Source organism: Engraulis encrasicolus, chromosome 21 (assembly GCF_034702125.1).
Source record: "Engraulis encrasicolus isolate BLACKSEA-1 chromosome 21, IST_EnEncr_1.0, whole genome shotgun sequence".
NCBI lineage: Eukaryota > Metazoa > Chordata > Actinopteri > Clupeiformes > Engraulidae > Engraulis > Engraulis encrasicolus.
Genome location: NC_085877.1, coordinates 32,580,321 through 32,605,652, shown reverse-complemented (window position 1 = coordinate 32,605,652; position 25,332 = coordinate 32,580,321). Strand labels below are relative to the sequence as shown.

General features: G+C 41.3%; 1 protein-coding gene across 1 annotated transcript; it reads right to left on the bottom strand.

Moving 5' to 3' along the window:
- Window positions 1–1,022: 1,022 nt before the first annotated feature.
- fga (fibrinogen alpha chain) lies at window positions 1,023–24,692 on the bottom strand. The gene is made up of 12 exons (XM_063186869.1): window positions 24,596–24,692; window positions 23,791–23,907; window positions 22,195–22,378; window positions 21,526–21,671; window positions 20,627–20,930; window positions 18,800–19,163; window positions 12,549–12,678; window positions 11,382–11,498; window positions 9,175–9,358; window positions 5,716–5,861; window positions 3,854–4,178; window positions 1,023–2,072 (listed from the first exon to the last, which is right to left on the bottom strand). Exons 1-12 carry the CDS (start codon window positions 24,644–24,646, stop codon window positions 1,567–1,569), a joined length of 2,574 nt encoding a protein of 857 aa, XP_063042939.1. The 5' UTR covers window positions 24,647–24,692; the 3' UTR covers window positions 1,023–1,566.
- Window positions 24,693–25,332: the final 640 nt, after the last annotated feature.

Sequence of the window (25,332 nt, the reverse complement as noted above, 5' to 3'; positions counted from 1 at the left end):
TGTCATATAATGTTGTAATATTACATATAGTAACATGGAAAGTAAGTAAATTAACTTACATTTATAATAGGGGGTCTATTTAACACTATTTTTTACAGAAAATACTTGAAAATGCTGATGAATGACTACAGAACGCATGTGTCTGGAGGCAAATTTCATATTACCTTTCATATAGGGACAACATAAATGATGTAGGATTGAGCTAGAATCCATGCTGAATCAAATACAGATGTGTCTTCATCAGAATTTAAGGTTTTTTCCACATGCAACAAGGTTTCCCCACAAATCTTGCCATAGCTGTGTATGTAAATATTGCTAAATTTACAGTTTTTTTTCCTCTTTGTTTCATCTTTGTTCCTTAAATAGTGTAATGTATAATGCATAAGTGTCATATAATGTTGTAATATGACACAAGGTAACATGGAAAGTAAGTAAATTAACTTACATTTATAATAGGGGGTCTATTTAACACTATTTTTTTTTTACAGAAAATACTTGAAAATGCTGATGAATGACTACAGAACGCATGTGTCTGGAGGCAAATTTCACATTACCTTTTATACAGGGACAACATAAATGATGTAAGATTGAGCTAGAGTACATGCTGAATCAAACTGAGCTTTTTGTTCACCAGCATTGGCTGTCTTCTTGCATGCAATAAGAATTTCCCACATATTTTTCTATGACCGCCTATATAAACAATGCTATTTTTATATATATGTTTTTGTTGTTGGTTAATTACAGTGATATATGGTGTTAAAGTGTTATATTGTGTTGTTATATAGCATAAAACACCATAAAAATGAATAAAACAGCTTAATTTGAACTTGAAATACAGTATAGGCCTATATAACTTTTCACTCCTTTGATGCGCAGTGTCCACATATGTGGACAGTAAAATAACTTCCACATCAAAAGAGATTTTTGAAAAATTCCAAAAGATTCTTCATATTAGCTCCATTATGAGTGAGAAAATCAATATATAAAAAATATTGCACATTTTTTTCATGGTGTCTGCATGAAAGGGAAAACGAAAACATTCAAATGACTGTTGTGTGTGTGATTTTTCCACCTTATTGAGTCCATACAAAGGGGGAAAGGGAGGCTCTTGCTTTGTCTCTAGATAATGTGTAGATGAAGTTGTTCTTTGTGGATTGCCTTAACAAGCCTGCAACCAGAGGCGAACAAACTGGACGGAGAGAGTCAAAGGCTTGCCATATCTTCCTTTGGTCTGTGCTCTCAATACAAGTGCTTTCACTTTTATTAGCTCATTCACACCGGATCAGCAGGTGGAATGTGATAAAAAACATTATGTAGCAGGACTTAACCTTTCTGAACTCTAAGTACTATATCATTATCTTAAATGTGAGTAGAGAGTCAGATTTCTTGCAAGTATAAAAATATAATGTACTTGGCCAATAAGGTTGGTTGGTCCTGACTCTGAAGATGTCAGCTTTGTGAAGCTGGAGGAGTCATTTGGCTCCAACAAACCACATAATGCAGCAGGAATTTAAAAAAAAAACTTTCTGAACCCAGGATGTCCACCTCTGGCCAGCAGCAGGCTTGTTACTCTACTTCAGTGGGGATCTTCTCCATCTTTCCCTCGGACTGTGTCCCAGGCCTGCCACTGCGGGCGAAGATGTCTGGCAGAGCGTCGTCCACGTCCCCTCTCCCAAACGCCCCGAAGTCGGACCCAAAGGCCCCGGACTTGGTGCCACCGGAGCTGAGCAGGCTCTTGGTGGAACTCATGGTCTTGGTGCCGGAGCTGGAGAAGGACGAAGAGGACCCGAACTGCTTGAAGAGGTCTTCGCCGAATCCGGGGAATCCTTCGTCGATTCCTTCGCCGAATCCTCCGCCGCCACCACCAGCACCACCGGCCATGGCATCGCACCCGGCACCGGTCATCACAGTCTCGTACTTCTCCACGGGGCCATCCTTGGTGTGCGTCACCACCTTTCTCACCGTGCGCGTGCATTTCATCATGTGGGTGGTGCTGGTCATTGAGGGCCCAGAGGAGGAAGAAGAGGAGGAGGAGGAGGATGAGTCGGATGAAGAGGACGAGGCGGAGGTACCTGTAAAGGGGGTGTCACGGTATGAAAATTTAACCTCACGGTTGACGGTTATTATCGCTGTTTTTTTTTTTTTTTAAGGTTGAATATGTTCAGAAACCATTGATTGACCTAAACAAACTGAAATAGTTTCAAAAAGGTGTAAACATGTTTGTTATATTTAATAAAAAATAAACAATGTCTTATCAACACCCGTTGTGTAACACCTTTGCGCAGAGTTTACAACCTTACTGTGTCCAAATTGTAATGACCAAGTTTTAATCTGCTACTTAAGGCTCTCTGTAATGTTATAGGTGTGACGTGGTACAACCAGGGCCGCTGACAGCTTTTGCTGGGCCCGGGACAAAGCCATCTGAAAGGGCCCCCCATCCAATTCATCCAATGTAATGGAAACCCAATGTTGGGGGGCCCAACATTGCCTGGGCCCGGGACAACTGACCCCTTTGTCCCTGCCTGTCAGCTTCCCTGGGTACAACCATGGTAGGAATAGCAAAACCAACTCTCCCTCCTACGGTACATGAGGTACCACAACTTGTTACTATACCTAAGCATTGCTTCCTTGAGGTGCCAACTGGGCTGTCTCCCGCTTGCACGGGTTAGGCATAAACGCAATTTCGTTGTGCACTTTTTGCATCAACCGAGAAACAGGACTTTTGGTGTGGGGTATACTTTTCATTTCCTATACGTCATACCTACGTACTGTACCTGAATCCCTTTGTAAGAGTCATATATAAGATAGGATAAATGAAAAATTGTAAAAAAAAAAAAAAAAAATTAAAAAAGTAAAAATGTAGTATTTCTTTTTTCTTTTTCGCATCAAATTAAATGAAATAGCTTCCTAATCCTAGTTTTTACACATCAGCCAGGTGGATGACCAAATAAAGTGACATCACCTGAGCACAGGCAGAAGGAATATCCGTCCAACAAAATCTTTGATGTGCGACACTTTTAATTTCCTATTAGTTTCCTATTAGTTTCCTTTTAGCTATCCTTCTATGTACCGTGTCTGAACTTTGTAAGCATCATATATTACTTCTTCTTTCTGTATGGCTGACACCCTGTACCTGGACTGTACCTGGCTACTTTCAGATGGTGGCGGGCTTCTTCTCCTCATATAAGACTTGTTCAGCCATTGAATCAATTTGTGTCATAGTGTCATATCATATATTATTTATTTTTTGCATGGGTGACGTCCCTGCTGCAGCTAGGTACATTAGGTTTTACCGTGGCCTAATGGTAAGGCACTCGTATATTGTGTGGTCGTCCCGGGTTTGATTCCAGGCCCAGGTTTGATTTGCCGGCCCTTCCCCGTCTCTCTCTCCCCACTCGCCTCCTGTCTCATGCTTTGCTGTGCTATCTCAATAAAAAGTTGAAGACCTCAAAAAATACATGAAAAAACAAAAAAACTAGTTAAATTACCTGGGTACTTTCTGACTATGCAAGTTTCATATGGATTTTTTGTATGGGTTTCGCCCATACTACTACTAGGTATTGGACATGGGTACTTTCTGGCTGTATACTTTTTTTGTGGTATTTTTGACATCCCTACCCTACTGTAGCTCTGAATGGGTGGGTCAGATCCCAATTAATACCTGTGTCTGGTAGCCGACTTCCCGATGGTGCAAGTTATGCAGTTTATAGGCCTACGTATGTATTTTTGTTGTTGTTTGTATGGGTGGGTGAGATCCCTACTACTACTAGTCACTGTACTGTACCTGGGTATTTTCATATTAAGTTTCATACTATTTTGGTCTGTTTGAAATCCCTACTACATAGTTCTGTACCTGGGTATTTTCCGACGGTGGCGGGGGCGTCTGCACTGCCGCCCTCATCATGCAGGGTGAGCTGGCTCTGCCCGACATCCTCAAAGTACTGCTTCTGCTCGCCATCAGGTGAGCCAGACTTGTAGATGGAGGGCACGTCGACCTCCTTCAAGACACGAGACTTCATGACGCGCAGGGCTCCCACCGTCTCCACGCTGTTCTGCCGATTGGCTTCCAGTGTGTCCATCTGCTTGTCCAGCGCCACGTAACTGTCCCGGTCCACCGAGAACTCCGCGTATTCCGCACACGAGCCCTTGCAGGAGCGCAGCTTGATATCAATGTCCACCTGTAGTATGACAGTACAAGGGATGTTTAGGATCTGACGGATCTGGCGTGCATATTTATTTGTTGCCAGAATTGCGTTCTCTGTGCCACATCTTTATTCGTCACCAGAAATTAAAGACAGAGTAAGTAATTTCACTGTACTGACTTCGTGAACAGTGAACTGAACTCCTTAACCCCTTATCACAGAGCCTATGTTATAACCTTATTGTCACCAAAATTGTAATAGCTATGTCTTAATCTGCTACTTAAGGCTCTCGGTACTGTCATAGCAATGTTGTTATGATGTAGTTGAGCATTTTCACCAAATAGTGAATAGGCCCGCCGGCGACCCCATCTACACTAAGAGGCTACGTGGACCAAGAAGTGAATCAACAGCAAAAGGACATAGTTCTGTTTTTGTTTATATTCTGAGTGCATTACAAAAAGAGCTTTCCTAATTTTTCTGTTCATGTTAGGCTTTTATGGTTTGTAAGTGCTCTTTTTGATCATACCAGGTCAGTGTGGTTACAGTACAGTTCACTTCCAAGGGTACACTTCTGCGTACACTTTGGAGTGTTCACTTATACACATAAAATGCTGAGTCACAGGTCTGAGTTGCTGAGGACCAGGTTTGGTTTATTTTCCAGATTTCATGCTGCTCATTTACAAATGTTACTTTTTCATGAATACATACCACCATCATAAAATTCTGTGTATTCATTATGACTGGGAAAATTACACTTTTCATTCATAAAAAGGTGGATCTTCTCCTTGTCCGGCATTTTCGAATTCCAGTAATAGACAGTTTTAACTGCAAAAATTCCTGCACTTTGGTTTTACTAGTTAATAATAATGTACTAATTAGTAAATATTTTTGAAAAATACAAAATTTGGGAATAGGCAGCAAAACTCCATAATTACAACAGCTTTTCTGGCCACAATCCTACATACTCCAGTGGTGTAGTCTACGTAGAACGCAGGTATACGGAGTATACCCACTTCTAAATTTTAGGGGCTTCAGTATACCCACTTAAAATGGATTGATCCATTATTTAGAAGAGCATAAATATATACAGTATACCCACTTCCAAAAATGCTCGAATATACAACATGCCCACTTCAAAAAAGTAGACTACACCGCTGACATACTCTATACCTTTAAGTGAATAAAACCTACTCAATCCTCATCCCATGAATAACTGCCCAGGGGTGAATTTCTGGAAAGCGTAGTTGTTAGCAGTTAGCAACTTCGGTAGTTGCCAATGGGAAATTGCATTGCAGCCAACAAAGTAGCTAACATAGTTAGCCACTCATCCAAATGAGAAAATGACACTACATTGCAATACATTATATATGGCAGACACTTTCAACCAAAGTGACTTACAAACGAGGACATAATCAGAGCATTGTTTACTGGCAGATACCAAGTGTACAGGAAATATACGGAACAATAAGTACAGATGCCGAGCAGTGAGATAGTAATAGTAAATACATAGGTAAATAACAAAACGACAAGAAAAAGAAGAAGACAACGTTACAAATGTGTCTATAGCAATTACCTCAAGCCTCTGCATCTCGATGATCTGGTCTCTCACGCGGGTCTTCATGTCCTCCAGGCGAACGAGCTGGCGGTCGATCTTGATCTTGATGTCCACAATCCTCTTTCTCAGAGACTCGGCCAGGGACATATACCTGTTTTCACCGCCTTCAGGACAAAGAGGGCAGCCATCAGTGTCAACGAGAGGAGAGACAGAGAGAGAGAAAGAGAGAGAGAGAGAGAGAGAGAGAGAGAGAGAGAGAGAGAGAGAGAGAGAGAGAGAGAGAGAGAGAGAGAGAGAGAGAGAGAGAGAGAGAGAGAGAGAGAGAGAGATCAACCATTAGACTCTTGACATGATGTTGTGTGATGATGTGTGTGTGTGTGTGTGTGTGTGTGTGTGTGTGTGTGTGTGTGTGTGTGTGTGTGTGTGTGTGTGTGTGTGTGTGTGTGTGTGTGTGTGTGTGTGTGTGTGTGTGTGTCAGTGCTTTACACTAACTTTTTCGCTTACCAGCCATTTTGGCTAGTGGTTTTCCTGACTCACTAGCCATTGGGCCTTTTCACTAGCCATAATTTTCTTAACCATCATAGCAGCTTTAATGAATTATATAATAGGCTGTATATGTAATGTAGGATAATATAACATAATATAACATAACATAATATAATATAATATAATATAATATAATATAATATAATATAATATAATATAATATAATATAATATAATATATTATAATATAATATAATATAATATAATATAATATAATATAATATAATATAATATAATATAATATAATATAATATAATATAATAACTAGAATTGTTGTTAACTGATTAACTTATCTGAGGAATGGCATAGCCGTGCAGAAACACCAAGCACAGTGTTGTGGAAGGGCACAAATGTAAGCTACATGAGAGCAAAATATTTCTGTCTTTGATCTGAAGGGCACTTTCGATGCGCAAAGTAAGTTAGATAGTAAAGTCATTGCCAAGCTTCGCATGTCCTCGGTCATGGATGTGGAATAACACCTCTTCTGGAATATTTTCTCATAAAAGTAGGCTATCTACTAGAAGGCACACACATATGCGGCCGGTAACTACAGAAGGAGCTACGACTTCCTTTCATTCCGTTTAATAGGCCTATTGAGTTGTTTAAAATATAAACGGACGCAAAGCAAGATGGGCACATGCGAAGGGACATGGGACATGATTTTGTACTGTCTGGAAGGCTACTACTGCGCGTTGTTTAAGCCCTGTTTGACAGTCGGGAACAACGGCACAAGAAACATGGAGGAATATTAAGGTATGAAGACATACAGGCAAATCAGAAAATGATTTAAACCGAACATTATTAATGCCGCATGTGTCCTTGTCTTATCACTGCGCTAATTAGTCTCAAGACTTTCTCAAGACTGAGGTGTTCTCCTCTCGCCTTGGTCATTTTAATGTCCACTACTAGGCCTACTATGCATTGTACTAATGACAGATCCCAAAATAGGTCAGTTGAGATGAACTTCGCTACTTTATTTTCACGTGAAGGTTTTCAGTGACGCGCGCTGATGTGCCGGTAGCTCGCTGCTGCCACTCATATTCGCAAGATTAGGTGCATTCGAGATGTGTCAACGCATGCATGCGCATTTAGACAGCAATGCACCCTGGATGGAAAATGCTGCATGACGGTTAGATTTCCTGTCAAACTTCGAAATTTCGTCGACGTTGCGTTGACGAGGTGACATGTCACATGGTGTAAAACTATCGCGGGATGAATGCGGCTGCAGTCAGATCTTGCAACCTCTGCAGTTGCTTATCCCCTTCGACGCTCGTCGGCGGACTGCCTCCGAGGTCACGCGCCCATGAACTGGTTGGTCAACAACTCACTCACGTGTGTATATGGGTCTTGTCTCACACCTCTACACAAGTTTGCGCAGGTCCCCACTTCAGCTCCTCCTCACTGCCTGTCCCCCCACTCCTCACACGTGGTGTGTTAGTAGAGCAAACCGGTGCGAGCTCATCGTCTCGTTCATATTTGTGGCCGACTGCAAATGCGCTGTATTTAATAACACCCACATCGTGACAACAAGTTCTCGCTCACATGGTTCCGTCAACGTTGGTCGACAGCAACAAAGTCGTATGGGCTTAATAGCTCTATCAGATTCCTCTCGGGCGTGAGACACAGGTGACACGTGACACAGGTGCTTCATGGGTATTGTAGGCTCGCGAAATCGCATTGCATTGCGTTTGTAGCAAAGACGGTCCGAGGGAAAAAACTACAAAATGCGGTGCCTCATCATTTAGAATAGTGACGGACCCGCCAGAATGGCTAGTGAATCTTCAGTATCTACTAGCCAACGCCGACTTTCACCCGCATTTGGCTACCTGGCGTGTGTTAGTGTTAAGCCCTGGTGTGTGTGTGTGTGTGTGTGTGTGTGTGTGTGTGTGTGTGTGTGTGTGTGTGTGTGTGTGTGTGTGTGTGTGTGTGTGTGTGTGTGTGTGTGTACTCTTTAAAAAACAGAAAAAAACTAACCCTTCTTTGCATCTGCACTTATTGTTCTGTATATTTCCTGTGCACTTTGTATTTGCTAGTGATGTTGGCTATGATTATGTCCTCATTTGAAAGTCGCTTTGGTTGTAAAGCGTCTGCCAAATGCAATGTAATGTAATGCAATGTAATGTAATGTAAAGTGAACCAAACTCGGTCCTATTTAAGTGGACCAAAAAGCAAACCGACAGCAAAATGACTCAGTTCTGTTTTTGTTCATATTGTGCTCTCAGTTCTCAGTATGGTTAGCTTATGAGTCCTGACAAGTTACACTTGTGACTAGGTTTCGCTTAAGGAGTGCTCTAGATGACCTGGTGTGATCAAAAAGATGACTCACACACCATAACAGCCTAACATGACCAGAAAGATAGCCAATTCTTTTTGCAATACACTCAGTATGAACAAAAATAGAACTGAGTCGTTTTGCTGTCGGTTCACTTTTTGGTCCACTTAAAGAGGACTGAGTTTGGTTCACTTAAAGGGGACTAGGTCTGAAAATGCCCTTATAGTTACTTTAAGTACAAGGTGTTGGTTACAGTCCCTGGAACAGTGTGGGGTTGGGTGCCTTGATCAAGAGCACCTAAGCCATGGAGTGAGGTAGGGAGTGAAAGGGGAGGATACAAACCTCAAGTATTGGCAGAGGACGCGCTCAACTTCTTGGAAAAACGAAAGTCTTTGGGTGCGAGATAAAAAGCGTCAACTTAAGGAAGAAAAATCCGCACTCACAAACTGCGTCTCATCTCATGGTACCACGCACTGATGAAGGCTTGTTAGCCGAAACGCGTTTGCTTTTTGGACATGGTGGTAATATAAATAAATAATGAGACGCAGTTTGTGAGTGCGGATTTTTCTTCCTTAAGGATACAAACCTGCAACCCTCTGTTCTAAAGCCCATCTCCTTAACCACTACCCCAACTGCCCATTAGGTCACGGCTGCCAATACCTGAGGAGGTAGTGAGCTTTTGGCGGAGGTGGTCGTAGGCCTGCTTGGAGGACGAGTCGGTGCTGCGGTACTTCTGGTTGTAGTCGTCCAGCAGTCGGCGGATCTTGTCGATCTTGGTCAACAGCTCGTGGTCTGTCTTGTCCAGCAGGCCCTGCACACGGCAGCCAGACGGGCACTTGGGGCCCTGGGTCAGAGAAATAGCAACAACAGAACAAAAAGCAAAACACAAAAGTATTTAATAAAGGAGATTGTCATTGGTACTTGAAAAAAGTGCAATATCTAGACATAATTTTAAAATAACACAGACATAACATAGCATCTTTGACATATTAACCCTTTGTGTCCTGGAGCGACATACGCTGCAATCAAGTTCTTGAGATTTCAACTGTTTTATTAAAAATGTGGGTATGTTAGAGTTGAATGAACAGTTACAGTACTAGTGTAAAATGAAGGTTCTAGAATGTAAATGCAACTTATTTCATGTTTGTATGTGCTTCGGAGGATGAGATATGACAAGTCATGTACTCTGGGCACTTTGCTCGAGAAAGACAAAAATAAAAGTAATCATTACATTTAGATGACATAAAGCTAAACATAATTTCAATTTCCTTTGTATGAGCTATGCATGTGAAGAAATTGACAATAAAGCTGGTTTTGACGTTGACATTGCGTTGCACTTGGTTTACACTTTCACTTGAGGAATTAGATTCAAGATTCAAGATTCAAGATTCAGGATTAGTTTATTATGTCTTATTATAGGTTTGAAGCCTATAAAGAGTTAAAATTGTTGTGTTTTTGTGTCCTCGAAAAGATTAAAAAATAAAAATAAAAAAGAGAGGGGGGGATGGAAAAAAGTGCAAAGAAAGTGCCTTGTTGTCTTCAGCATGAATTCAGTAATCTAACTGCTTGGTGGAAGAAACTACTTTGGAGTCTGGTAGTATGAGATTTCAGGCTTCTGTACCGTTTCCCAGATGGTAACATAGTAAACAGTTCATGGTTGGGGTGACTAGGATCAGCCAAGATTTTTTTAGCCTTCCTGATGCTTCTTCCCTCAAATAGCTCCAGTATGGAGGGTAAGTCACAGCCACATATGTTCTGAGCTGTACGCACAACCCTCTGAAGAGCTCTCCTGTTGGCTTGAGAGCAGTTCCCATACCAAACAATAATGGTCCCCGTCAGAATGCTCTCAATGGTGCCTCTGTAAAACGACCTCAGGATCTTGGGTCTCATCCCAAACTTTCTCAATCGTCTGAAGTGGTACAGACGTTGCTGGCTTTTTTTTACAATGCGCTGTGTGTGACTGTCCCAGGTGAGGTCTTCTGAGATGGTAACGCCAAGGAATTTAAAGTCTCTCACCCTCTCCACTGTCTCATTGTTGATGTTAATGGTTTCAATTAGGTTGTGAAATAGCCCTGCATTTTAAGACATGGCCCCAGAGGCCCCTGTCATACGTGTATTGTTATCAGAATGCTAATGGCCCAGTCATACTGCATTGCTAAGGACTCTGTGTAATGTTGTACTACTACGGTAGTAAAGTGTTTTTTCAACAAAATGAAAGCGTTCCACTGCAGAGTGGTGTGCAATATGAAATTACAGAATGATATAGGCATTATACACATTAAAAAATAATAATAATAATTAAATCCTTTTACACATATTGATCGGATTTACACATCATGTGGATCAGCATTGTGAGTTTTACAAACCGTTTTAGGGATCTATAAATCCGTTCATATGTGCAAACAAAAAGCCGAAATGGGTGCATTTATTGAAAAATATATCCATCCAAATATCCAGGTGTTAGTATGTGCATACAGTATACACACTTTAAATCATTCTTAAGTGTTTGGTAAAATTCATTAAAATTTACAGCAAATTATTCGCTTTGTCACTCACTTGACATTTTCATCCAGACACAGCTGACAACGCAAACCACACACAACTCTATTGGATTTTTTTTGCATTAACTTTCAATAGTTGCATTCACTCTCAGTGAGTGTAGCAGGAGACACTCATAGCATAGACTTTGGCCATCATTTTGAAAATAAGTGGTGACAAAACATTACATTTATATCTGTAAATACTCCTACACTTTGATAATTACACAAAGTTGTATATATAGTGTGTATATATTTTTTCAGGACACCCTGGAAAACAAGTGTGTCTGTCTAAGCATGTGGAATAGAATCCACAGATGTAACTCCTACCCAGTCATCATCTATGCATGCGCCATATTCCTTCTCTGGGGCGCATTTGTCAGACTTCATGCCCTGCTCGACCGGACGGTTTCCTCTGGGGTCCAACATCTGTGCTGTGACACTGGTCTGGAGGAAGAGAAGAGAAGAGAAGAGAAGAGAAGAGAAGAGAAGAGAAGAGAAGAGAAGAGAAGAGAAGAGAAGAGAAGAGAAGAGAAGAGAAGAGAAGAGAAGAGAAGAGAAGAGAAGACAAGCAAGTGTGTAAGAGAAGAGAAGAGAAGAGAAGAGAAGAGAAGAGAAGAGAAGAGAAGAGAAGAGAAGAGAAGAGAAGAGAAGAGAAGCAAGTGTGTAAGAGAAGAGAAGAGAAGAGAAGAGAAGAGAAGAGAAGAGAAGAGAAGAGAAGAGAAGAGAAGAGAAGAGAAGAGAAGAGAAGAGAAGCAAGTGTGTAAGAGAAGAGAAGAGAAGAGAAGAGAAGAGAAGAGAAGAGAAGAGAAGAGAAGAGAAGAGAAGAGAAGAGAAGAGAAGAGAAGAGAAGAGAAGAGAAGTGAAGAGAAGAAAAGAAAAGTGAAGAGAAGAGTCATAATGAGAATACAAAACATTCATTTGATAGTGCACTGTGCCATGCCTGAGAGAACGTTTTGGATATACAACTGCAATAGGGTCATTCCATGTCAATTCACACGCCTTCCCCACGTGACCCTCTCCGATTTACCCGATATCTCACATACAGGTACCTTTTGATGTCAATTGAAAGAATACCAAGTATTAGCACCCTACATCTAACGGTTGCGGAGATGAAGCCCTCCAAAGTTGGGGTGCCATGCCCACCTTTCAAGCCTGTGAATTGCATACAACATTTACAAGCAGATTTTGACACCTCTGGTTTTAGTTTGAAGGAAGATACAGGCCTAAAATCAACATGGCCCCTAAATATGACCCTGTCTACCAGATGATGTACTTACAAATAGCATGCCTTGATTATTTTTGGCTATATTAAGCCTTAAAAACTGAATTTGTGAAAAGCGTGATGAAGAGTCTTGCCATTTTGGGATTCCAGAAGTTCATTCACAGCATAACAAACTGTGGATCTACAATGACTAGACGACTACTTTAGAGTATTCGATCATCAGAAACCCAACTGTTTCAGTGAGGCATTTGAGTGATGGAGGGATGGCTTACCCAAGCTGTTGCCAAGACCAGACACAAGCAGAGGACACTATGGAGCTTCATCTTGTCTTCCTTCTGTGTTGTTCTGTGGGATACTGATCTGCAGCCTCCACCTCTCCTATATTTCATGGCCTGAGGGTGACTAACTCAGGTAGCGTCATTGCTTACCTAATGCAACTGACCAAACTTGGAGATATCCGATTTTTTTCTCCGGTTTTGGTGTTTTTGCTGTTATTCATTTACAGAATTGGTTCCCAAAGCGGGGACGGGGACCCCTAGGGGGGTCACAGAAATATGCCAAGGTACAAAAAGCAGAAGAAAAAGTTTGGGAACAACTAATTTACAGGACAGCCAGAACAGAGAGGGGAGGGGAGGCACTCTGAAAGCAAAGTGTGTGCGTGTGTGTGCGTGTGTGTGCATGTGTGTGTGTGTGTGTGTGTGTGTGTGTGTGTGTGTGTGTGTGTGTGTGTGTGTGTGTGTGTGTGTGTGTGTGTGTGTGTGACAATATCTGAACTGATCATGCAGGTCGATCAATGTCGAGGCGTGCGCACACACACACACACACACACACACACACACACACACACACACACACACACACACACACACACACACACACACACACACACACACACACACACACACACACACACACACACAGGGTTATGTGTTCAATGACTCAAACCAAATTATGATAGGGATTGGGTTGGAATTACTGTTTTGCTTAACCTACAAACCCCAACTAAGATGAGTTGGGACATTTGGTACACTGTGAATAAAATCAAATTAAAATCAAATTTTCAAAAATTCAATCAATTCGTTAAATGGACAACAGTGTAAAGACAACATATTAACTGTTAAAACTGGGAAATATATTGTTTGTGGGGACATATGTGGTCATTTCCAATCTGATAGCAGTAACATGTCTCAAATAAGTTGGGACAGCACCAGAGAAATGCAATTCAAAACTAGATTGCATTCTCACAGAAAATGCTGGAAGCGGGCTTGCCTTTTGGGGCAGAGATGAGCAGTTTTATTTTTGATAGGCCTATCTCTATCCCTAAATTAAAAACAAAGTACTATTGAGAAAAACAAAGCTAAAAGAAATGTTGGAAAAAATCCATCCACCCAGTCAGAAGTAATGGGCCAAATAATTCAGCCATCTTGGATTCAGCCGTCTTGAAAGTGTTGTAGCTCCACGTTTTGGGGATATACTAAATGACATGGTATTTTAAATTGGCTAAGGAACACTGCATATGATATGATTTTGAAAATCAACATGGGTCCGAGTGGGATTCGAACTCACAACCTCCATATCTCTAATCCAGCACCTTTGCCATTGATACTAAATGACATACATGGGATTTGAAGTTGGCTAAGGAAAACTGCATATGATATAACTTTGAAGATCAACATGGGTCCGAGTAGGATTCGAACTCACAACCTCCATATCTGTAATCCAGTACCTTTGCCATTGATACTAAATGACATACAATTTTAAATTGGCTGAGGAACACTGCATATGATATAATTTTGAAAATCATTACCATTACCATTGAGCCAAGCAGCTGGCTGTTATAAACATTCCAGCAAGACAATATTAGATTGCATTGAAGAGCTGAACAATAGACTTCTAGAACTGTAGTTGCAGGTGCTCGTTAAAAATAGAATGTTGAGAGAAAGTGACAGTTGAGATGGAAACCTATATTGGCTGCACCTGTTCTGATTGACTGTATGGCAGTTAGTATGGTGCTCTAAGACAGAGGGCCAAATCAAAACTGTTTCTAGGTTTTAGAAAGCTGTTGTTAAAAAACTAAAAAGAATTGGCACATGTCCTGGTCACAGATTGGAGTCATACGTGTGATCTTTCTAACAGTCCTTGAATGAAGTTTATAGGTTAAACGGTTCAGTCACAAATGGACCTCTTGTGGAACATGCGCTGACCTCTTGAAAAAGGCACTTCAAGACTCAATCTGAAAACCAGTGCAAAAGCCCTGTCGATTTTACACACCTGCCATTTAAAAAGTAATGGGAGTTGGGAGATAAAACTTTGACAATTTGGAGACATCCCATAGAGCTCACTAAAAACGCGTCAACTAAACTTCTAGGTGAAAGTGTTGATGTTTTATGACAGAAAAAGCCTCCTACACTCTAATCTCTAGAGTGGCGGAACCTTGGTTCATGAAGGTTCTAACATTGTTTTCAATGGGGACCCAAACTTGCACAAAATCGCCAAAAACGGTAAAACGACAAGAGACACGGACACGCTATATCAGTAGAATGATCTCCAAGCCGAGCCGGTCGTTTTAGTGTTTGAACGGTGTCTCTATCTCTATTGCTCTGCAAGCCCGCTTAATAATAATAAACTGTACTTAGGGATTTCTAGAATCGGGCCGTGCTCTGCAAGCCCGCTTAATAAACTGTACTTAGGGATTACTAGAATTGGGCCTTGCTCTGCAAGACCGCTTAATGAATTATAGGGACTGACAACATGCATGTCCTGGTATAAAACCATCACAGGGAGGCTGAGTCACTCAGAATTAAAGATGCAAAGGGAATAATTACCACAGTTTATACATTACAAGTTTTTAATTTTCCATTGAATTATTAAATTGTGTGTATATAAGACCTATTTCAGTCATTAAAATCATCATCTAAAATCATGAGATCATGAAACATGTATTGTGTGTCTTACTCTGGCCCTCCAACAATTAAAGCCAGTGAAAACTTCACTAAGATTTCTTCATGTGAACAATGATGCAGAGGTTTAACATTCTTCTATGGACCCGAGCTCACTTGAAATAGACTCAGAGCACATGGGAAACATTTTTTTTTTTTTTTTTTAACATATTAGAGTCTTGCACTTCTAGTAGTGCAAGCTCTTCTCACTCATCTGTAGATTTAAAGATGGTGCTGAATAATATGTGGTATTTAAACAGCATAAGAAGACATTCAGGCATTATATTTGGAAGGGAGGCTTTCAATTATTGCCGCTTAATAAGACCAAATTGCATTTTCTACTAAGGACAACCAGGTGATAAAATGTCCATCTTGTGGCCAAGACCGGTCACATTGTAAGCACTACAGTAAGGAAAACATTGAAAACATACCATTTGGGCTCTTGAAATCATGTCCAAGACAGGCATTAACACTGTTTTTATATTAAATTGATCTCATCAGTTAATGTAATTAACGTCTTTTGTTTTGTTTTTGGTCTTCAACATTCGCTTCATTTTATTGCCTCTGTCCCAACTCTTTTGAGACATGCTTTTTCATATTCATAAATATCCCCCAAAACAATAATTTTGTCAGTTTTGACAGTTGTTTCTTTAACTCTTCTCCATGTAATGTAAGATTTTTTTTTAAATGACAGTATTATTAAAATAAATAGTAAATAATTATTCACAATTTACCCAGTGTTACGATAGTCCCCACTTTATACATGTATAAAGTTAACTCTATCCCTGTTAACTCTCCTACCACTATGTGTGCATTACATGAGTCAGTATGTACAATACTATGTGCATGAATGCTGAGTAAGGGCTACCAATACCTGCTGAGACCTGAGGCAAACGCAAGCTCAGTCTCCAGAACCTTTCTCCAGCCGGCTCTCCTCTAGGGTTCATCATTGTGAGGGAAACCCCACTCTATTCCATCAAACACAAAGGTCCATGGTATCTACAAATGTCCCAGCATGGTCTGGGTCCATATCTCTTGGAGTTCTCTGAGCATGGGCAGGATAGCTCCAACGCTGGCCAAACCAGCTCCAGCGTGCGAGTAGATGCCTGCTGCTCACCTGTTCAGCAGCCAACCTCCAGGGGCTGTTCACTCACGGAACTAGCTACTAGCCACAACTGGCTAACCCTAACCACGGGCCAGTGCAAAATGAATGGGTGTCAATGGAGTTTTCTACCATTATAATTTTTGTGATTTTTTATAATTTTTTGTCCTGAAATATTAATATTAAGTTCGAAGCTAGAAATAATAAGACCCCATTTGAGTAGCGTTTCGATTATTTTGCGCCACTAGATTATTATATACTGGGTCACAAAGCTCAATTTTTATGGAGCCAAACCCATAAACATTAGCGCGATGCTAACGAGTACAGGTTGAAATCTTCTAACCTGCTGTAAAACTACACACCTGAACCATTTGTCTATACAGCCTATTGTTAAACAACAGTCATAGTGCTTACCAGGAATGTTTTGTTGATAATATTTGTGACTGGAAATCGCAGTAGCAATGTATTTAGCATATGGGTTCCCCTTTCCATTCCATACATTTTCCCACATGAAGGACTGAACTACGCTCGCCAACTAGTGGACACTCCATAGTTACAGCAGTATGCATGCAAAGCTAACTGGCTACAATGGGAACCAATGAGACTGAACCTTCTCCCTGTTAGAGATTCTCTGCAACCTCTCAGGTCTTCTCCAACTTCCCATTCAAGATGGCTTCAACCATAGAGGTAGAAAATAACACTACAGAGGACCCCGCCCCCCTTTTTACGGCAATCTGTAGCGGCCATTATCTGTAGGTAGATCAGAGAACTGGAAATTAACGGAGAACGAGGCTCACCTCTGTCAAAAATGGCTTAATCATGTGAAAATGTCCACCAACACACTATACAAGGACAATAGTTGAAGTGTGTTGCTAACTATGTTCATAAAAGATATTATTTGATTTTTAGATGTATTTTATCGACTCGTATGATTTTAGTAGATATTTAGCCTGCCATTTCAAATCTGGTGTTTGATTAATGTGTTACTTCATATTCACACAGTTTTAGTCAATTTTTTGACAGGGGTGGGCGTGTTCTCCATTGACTTGCATTGCCCGAAGGTACCTACACTACCTACGGAAGTTAGGAAGCTCCAGCTGCCATTTCCAAGTGCTGTCGCAAATTGCTGTGTCCTCTCTGTTATTTTCTACCTCTATGGCTTCAACATTATTAAAGGCACAGAGCCTCAAAAGGTAGTCAGTGACCCCATGTGGTATGGATGTGGTAGTGTGCTGTCTAGTCTACATGCAACTAACCCACTATCACTCCGTAACACCAGTGTCCCAACTTCAATGGAGTTGGCGTTTGTAGTTTGTTTATTTGTACAATTCTAAGTAATATCTTTCTTTCTGTCAGTGGTGTGTGATATGACAATATTAATTTGTGTATCTTGAAATCGAGGCAAGTGATTATGGTGGTGATCCTTATCACAATCCGGACCCAGAATTTTAAAAAAAGAAATCTTCACCATTGCGGGATAGGGCGAATTTTGTCTGCACTCTCTGAGTGCATTTCTAGTTTAGGTTTAGGTTCAAATGCACCGTGTCCACGATAAACTATCTCTAAGTTCATTCCATATGCACTGATGTGCCATTACTGTCGTTAAGCAATACACGTTACACAAGTTCTAACGAAGGATGGGATGTTCAGACGCATATTAAGGTAAACTGCTCACATTTATTTGACATTTAGCTTCATGGGGGTCTTTCCCGGAACATGAAATACAACCAAAAGAACATATAGATACCAGACTTAAGGAGAACAACGTCATCTTTATTGGTCAAATGCACACTTGTGTATGATTTTCACTTACAGGAACATTTCTCTTGTCATGAGCAATGTTTCATTAACTACTTAGCTTTCTTTCTCCAGTGGCTGTTTTACATGTTTTATCATTCCAGAGTTTTGATTACTGAGTGAAATGCAACATATTACATTTCCTTTAAAGGGAAACAAACATTCAAATGACTGTTGTGTGTGTGTTTTTTCCGCTTCATTTAGTCCATACAAAAGGAGAAAGGGAGAATGTCGCTTTGTCTCTGGATAATGTGTAGATGAAGTTGTTCTTTATGGATTGTCTTAACAAGCCTGCAACCAGAGGCGAACAAACTGGACGGAGAGAGTCAAAGGCTTGCCATGTCTTCCTTTAGTCTGTGCTTTCACTTTTATTAGCTCATTCACACCGGATCAGCAGGTGGAATGTGATTAAAAAAAAAACATGTACCAGGACTTATGTAACAGGAGTTAACCTTTCTGAATTCTTTGTGCTACCTCATTAGATCTTAAATGTAAGTAGAGAATAAGATTGCTTACGAGAATAAAAATATAAATGCACTTGAACTTCATAAACATTGTAACTGACTACCTCGTCAAGCTGTACGAGTCATTTAGGCTGCAACAAACCACATATGGCAGCAGGACTTTTTTTTAAAAACTTTCTGAACCCAGGATGTCCACCTCTGGCCAGCAGCAGGCTTGTTACTCTACTTCAGTGGGGATCTTCTCCATCTTTCCCTCGGACTGTGTCCCAGGCCTGCCACTGCGGGCGAAGATGTCTGGCAGAGCGTCATCCACGTCCCCTCTCCCGAACGCCCCGAAGTCGGACCCAAAGGCCCCGGACTTGGTGCCGCTGGAGCTGAGCAGGCTCTTGGTGGAACTCATGGTCTTGGTGCCAGAGCTGGAGAAGGACGAAGAGCTCATGGTCTTGCTGGAATCAAAGCTGGAGAAAGAGGGCGACCCGATGCCGAACTCCTCGAATCCTCCTTCAAATCCGCCGATTCCCCCACCGCCACCGCCGCCGCCGCCGCTCAGGGATGTCAGGGACTTGTCGGAAGAGGGGGAGGTACCTGTAAAGGGGTGTCACGATATGGAAATTTAACCTCACGCTTGACGGCTATTATTTCAATACTTTTTTGAAAAAAAGTTGACTATATTCAGAAAACATTGATTGACCTAACCAAACTGAAATAGGCCTAGTTTTCAAAAGGTGTCAACATGTTTGTTATATTAATTACAGCCTGATCTCCAAAAATTCTGTGCTCCTGGACACGGATGTTAAAGACACGAAATCCGTGTCCAGGAGCACGGATTTTGCCAAAATTCTGTGCTCCTGGACACGGAATTGTTTTCCGTGATGGGCACACGGAAGTGCTTTCTATAGGCTATTACCACAGCATTGTGTAACTCTATCATTAGAAAATACATACCAAATGCTAATCCTAAACAAAATAATGCTACAGCAATTTAAGTTGTGCCCTGACCAAAACATTCCCTAAACTTAATCTGTCATATTTTTTGAGAAATACCTTTTCCAGTTGGTTGCTAGGTTATCAAATTCATATAATGATTGAAAGAAAACTAGCTGTGCCCAGGAAATGTTTTTTTTTGTTGAGAAAAAATATTTGAAATTAGAAAAATCCTGAGAAAACACAAGACTGTGGAAACATAGAGCTATGGGAGTAGCCTATAGAGAGAGCACTTCTCTGTGTCCATCACGGAAAATAATTCCGTGTCCAGGAGCACGGAAAACAATTCCGTGTCCAGGAGCACAGAATTTTGGCAAAATCCGTGCTCCTGGACACGGATTGTGTGCCCTTAACATCCGTGTCCAGGAGCACGGAATTTTTGGAGATCATGTTGATTAATTAATACAAACAATGTCTTAACAACACCCATTGTTTAACATCTTTGCACAGAGCCTATTTTATAACCTCACTGTCACCAAAATTGTAATGACCAAGTTTTAATCTGTTACTTAAGGCTCTTCGTAATGTCATAGTTGTGGCATGGTACAACCATGGTAGTTATAGTACAACCACCTCTCCCTCCTCCATAACTAAGGTACCACAACTCGGTATCATGATCCCTACACATTGCTCCCTTGAGGCGCCAATTGGGCTGTTTCCTGCTTGCAACGGTCAGACATAAACACAGTTTCGTTGTGCGTTTTTTTGCAGCAATGACAAACAGGACTTTGATATACATTTCTTTGCATGGGTTACGTACCTACTACTACTAGGTATTGGACATGGGTACTTTCTGACGGTGTAAATTTCACATATTTTTTCCAGTATTCATGAAATTCATACTACTGTATGGGTGGGTGAGATCCCAACTAATACCTGTATCTAGGTTCTTCCTGCGGTACAGGTTATACAGTATATTTTGCTGCTGTTGTTTGTATGGGTCGGTGAGATGGTCTGATCCTTACTACTACTACTACTACTATTGTAACTGGGAACTTTCTGAAGGTGTAAGTTTCATACTACATTGGTCTGTTTGACATCCCAACTACTACATAGTACTGTACCTGGGCCTTTTCCGACAGTGGCGGGCGCAACGGCGCTGCCTCCCTCGTCGTACAGGGTGAGCTGGCTCTGCCCGACGCCTTCGAAGTACTGCTGCTGCTCGCCTCCGGACTTTAAGCTGGGGGAGACCACCTCCACTGACTTCAAAACGCGCAGGGCTCCCACCGTCTCCACGCTGTTCTGCCGATGGGCTTCCAGTGTGTCCATCTGCTTGTCCAGCGCCACGTAACTGTCCCGGTCCACCGAGAACTCGGCGTATTCCGCACACGAGCCCTTGCAGGAGCGCAGCTTGATGTCAATGTCCACCTGTAGGGTAGGGGAGGCACATTACAGAAGATTACAATACACTTACAGTAGCTGACAAAAACAGGGAATGTGAGGCAGTGTTGAGTACTCGGTGCCACAATTCTACATACTCTACTGTACCTTTAAAGGTGCACCGTGTAAGATGGTGGTGCAGGGTGGCCAGAGTAGGTATTGCAACTATGCAGCTCATTGAAACTGTGCTGCCTATTGCCAAATTTGATCTTTTCATGAATATTTTTCGAATAATAAACCAATATTTACTAGCATGACCAAAGCACAGTAAGTCTTGCAGCTAAAAATGTCAATTTCTGGAAATTCAAAATGGCAGACCAGATCCCCCTTTTCATCTATGAAAAGTGCACTTTTCTCAGTTACATTGAATACTTAGAATTTGACATTTGTGAATGGGCAGCATGGATTCTGGAAATGAACAGCTAAAAATATTACACGGTGCACCGTGAATAAGTGGAAGTGAATAAAGCCTACTCAATGCACACATTGAATGACTGCCCAGATGAGCCACCTATCCAAATGAGAAACCTAACCAAAAAACTTGAAAAGAAAAAGACATTACAAATGTAGCAATCACGATTACCTCAAGTCTCTGCATCTCTATGACCTGGTCTCTCACGCGGGCCTTCATGGCCTCCAGGAGCTTGAGCTGGCCGTCGATCTTGATCTTGATGTCCAGAATCCTCCTTCTCAGACTCTCTGTCAGGGTCATGTACTTGTTATCATTGCCTTGAGGAGAGATAGGGGAATCATTAGTGTCAGATAGATAGATAGATAGATAGATAGATAGATAGATAGATAGATAGATAGATAGATAGATAGATAGATAGATAGATAGATAGATAGATAGATAGATAGATAGAAAGAAAGAAAAACAGAGAACCAGAAAAGAGAGAAAACAAAAAAAAAACACGAAGGCTTCTCTTCAAAGACCACACCTTCATAACAACCCTGTGCATGTGTTCGGTGTGTGTGCGCCCACGTGCGTGCGTGTGTGTGCTTGCGCATGCCAGAGATTCTGCCAGGGATATGAGGGAGAGACAGAAATGAAATTTATGAAGGTCCATCTGAAAACTAGATGCACAATTACACAGTGAGTGTGTGTGTGTGCGCGTGCATGCGTGCGTGCGTGCGTGTGCGTGTGCGTGTGTGTGTAAGTGTAAACCTGCAACCCTCTGTTCTAAAGCCCATCTCCTTAACCACTAGGTCACAGCTGCCCACCAGGCCACGGCTGCCTATTAGGTCACCATACCTGAGGAGGTAGTGAGCTTTTGGCGGAGGTGGTCATAGGCCTGCTTGGAGGACGAGTCGGTGCTGCGGTACTTCTGGTTGTAGTCGTCCAGCAGTCGGCGGATCTTGTCGATCTTGGTCAACAGCTCGTGGTCTGTCTTGTCCAGCAGGCCCTGCACACGGCAGCCAGACGGGCACTTGGGGCCCTGGGTCAGAGAAATACCAACAACAGAACAAAAAGCAAAACACAAAAGTATTTAATAAAGGAGGTTGTCACTTATCCAGGCCGTTAATGTTACTTGAAAAAAGTGCAATAACTATGATATGACATAACATAGACATAATATAGTATCATAGTACATATAAAGTCATGTACTCTGGGCCCAGGGATCAAGACAGACAAAGAGTAGTAATCACTATATTAGATGACATGGTGAAAAGCGTAAATTCAATTCCCTTTGTATGACCTCTACATGTGAAGAAATTGACAATAAATGTGTTTTGACCTAGACATTATACCTGTATTGCACTCAGTTTACACTTTCACTTGAAGAATTAGGTTCTGTGAAATAGCACTGCATTACGACATGGTCCCTCTTATAAGTGTGTTGTTATCAGAATGCTAATAGTCTAGTCCAGGGTTTCCCAAACTGGGGTGCGTGCACCCCTGGAGGTGCGCGGCCTGCCATAAGGGGGTACGCGAGCTAAATAAAGCAATGGCGGATATTGTAAGTTTTCATCCAGCATTAATGAACATTACAGGTAAGTAAGTTTTGATTGTATGGTGAATTGTATGCTGGAAATGTCCATCTGAAGTGTAGTTTAACAACTAGACTACTGGAAAAGAGGATTCCCGAGAACAACTGTGCATAATGTGCTGTGAATGTGCAGTGAATCATACTTGCGTGTCCATCAGCACACCAAAATATTTGCTTAGGGGTGCGCGGACCACATTGAAATGTACAAGGGGGTGCGCAGGGGGAAAAGTTTGGGAACGTATTGCCTATGTAACTGGACTCTGTGGACTCTGTGCAATGTTGTAGTACTACAGTAGTAAAGTATTTTTTTCAACAAAAAGCAAAACGTTCCACTGGCAGAGTGGGGCGCAATATGAAATTACAGAATGATTGAGGCATTGGACACAATATGTTTAAAACATTGGTATATCCTTTTTAGGGCAGGAACTTAACACGATTAATTGCTCATTTTAATCGGGCTATAATATAATAATTACATAGTTCTGGATTAGACCAGTGGAGGGCAGTATTACGCCTGATCGTGTCCGGAAATTGAGAAGATTTCTCTCTTCTTTAAAAATGAACAATATTTTGTTGATTAAGCTTATGTATTGTCCTTATTCAAAATCTATGTGAAAAAAAAACTTTTCATTGTTCTCAAGTCAGATATACAGTATGATTAAAATGTGATTAATTAATTTCAAACCCTATAAATTAATCGAGTCCCAGCACTAATCCTTTTATATATTTTGATCGTGTTTACACGTCCTGTTAATCAGCACCTGTACAATGATTTAGAAGTGTGTATATATTTTTTCAGGACACCCTGTAAACAAGAGTGTCTTAGTTTGTGGAATAGAATCCACAGATTTAACTCCTACCCAGTCATCATCTATGCATGCGCCATATTCCCTCTCTGGGGCGCATTTGTCAGACTTCATGCCCTGCTCGACCGGACGGTTTCCTCTGGGGTCCAACATCTGTGCCGTGACACTGGTCTGGAGGAAGAGAAGAGAAGAGAAGAGAAGAGAAGAGAAGAGAAGAGAAGAGAAGAGAAGAGAAGAGAAGAGTCATAATGCTTTCTTTTGACCGTCCTCCATCTTTCTTAAACTGATCCTGTTTGAGCTGACAGGTGGGGTATTTCTATCTCGAGTCGTCATAGTATTGACTAGCCTATAGTTAATCATCAGGTCACACTTTGATACCATGGAAGTAAATACAGCACATTTCCATTAGATATAAGATGCATTACATAATACAATTGCTTCTGGCCCATGGCCCACCTATTACAGTAGCCTATATTCACTTTTGACCCACCATGAGAAACAAATTGGGTGATGATAGTGCCCATGATAGTGCACTGTGCAATGCATGAGATAACTTTTCAGATATATAATACATACAGTGTATGAATGAAACTAATACTCCATATGTCACACACTAATACGTGGTGAAAGAGCTGCCAATCTGGACAAATTTCACATTAATTGATGAAACTTAATTACGTAAACCTAACCTAACCTACCCAAGATAACCTCTGTTACCGTCCTCCTGACAGCACAGCAATTCAAGCTTAGAAGTCTGTAAACAAACAGTTGATCTCCAATGATAAGATGGTCATTTTAGGATTCATCAGAAACCCAACTGTTTCAGTGAGGCGTTTTGAGTGATGGAGGGATGGCTTACCCAAGCTGTTGCTAACACCAGACACAAGCAGAGGCCACTATGGAGCTCCATCTTGTCTTCCTTCTGTGTTTTTCTGTGGGATACTGATCTGCAGTCTCCTCTTCTCCTATATTTCATGGCCTGAGGGTGACTAACTCAGGCAGCGTCATTGTTTACCCAATGCAACTGACCAAACTTGGAGATATTCGATTTTTGTTGTTAGTCATTTACAGCAGTGGGTCCCAAACTGTGGGTCGGGACACCTAGGGGGATCGCGGAAATTTCTTGTACAAAAAGCTGGAAAAAAAGTTTGGGCACAACTGATTTACAGGAGAGCCAAAACAGAGAGGGGAGGTGTGCAGCTGGCCTATTAGGCCACAGAGGGTTATGTATTCTGTGACTCAAACCAAATTCTGACAGGAATTGGGTTTGAATCACTGTTTTTTCTTACCGGTAACCTAGTTTTGTTTATTTCTACAGTTGAGGTTAAGTACATACGTCTTCCTCTCCTCAATATGAGTATAGGTCTAAGCCATATCTTTCTGTTAGGGATGTGCGCGATATAACAATATTAATTCGTGAATCGTGAAATCGAGTTGAAAATTGTCGAAGATTTGCCAAAGTCGAGAAATATAGCACCGGTCGCTTTATCAGAGTGAGTTTACTTACTTGGTGTAGTAGTCGCACTTTTGTTGTTGGTGGTGTTTTTTATTTATTAATTTTTTTTAACAAATTGTACTACATTCCAATGGTGCACT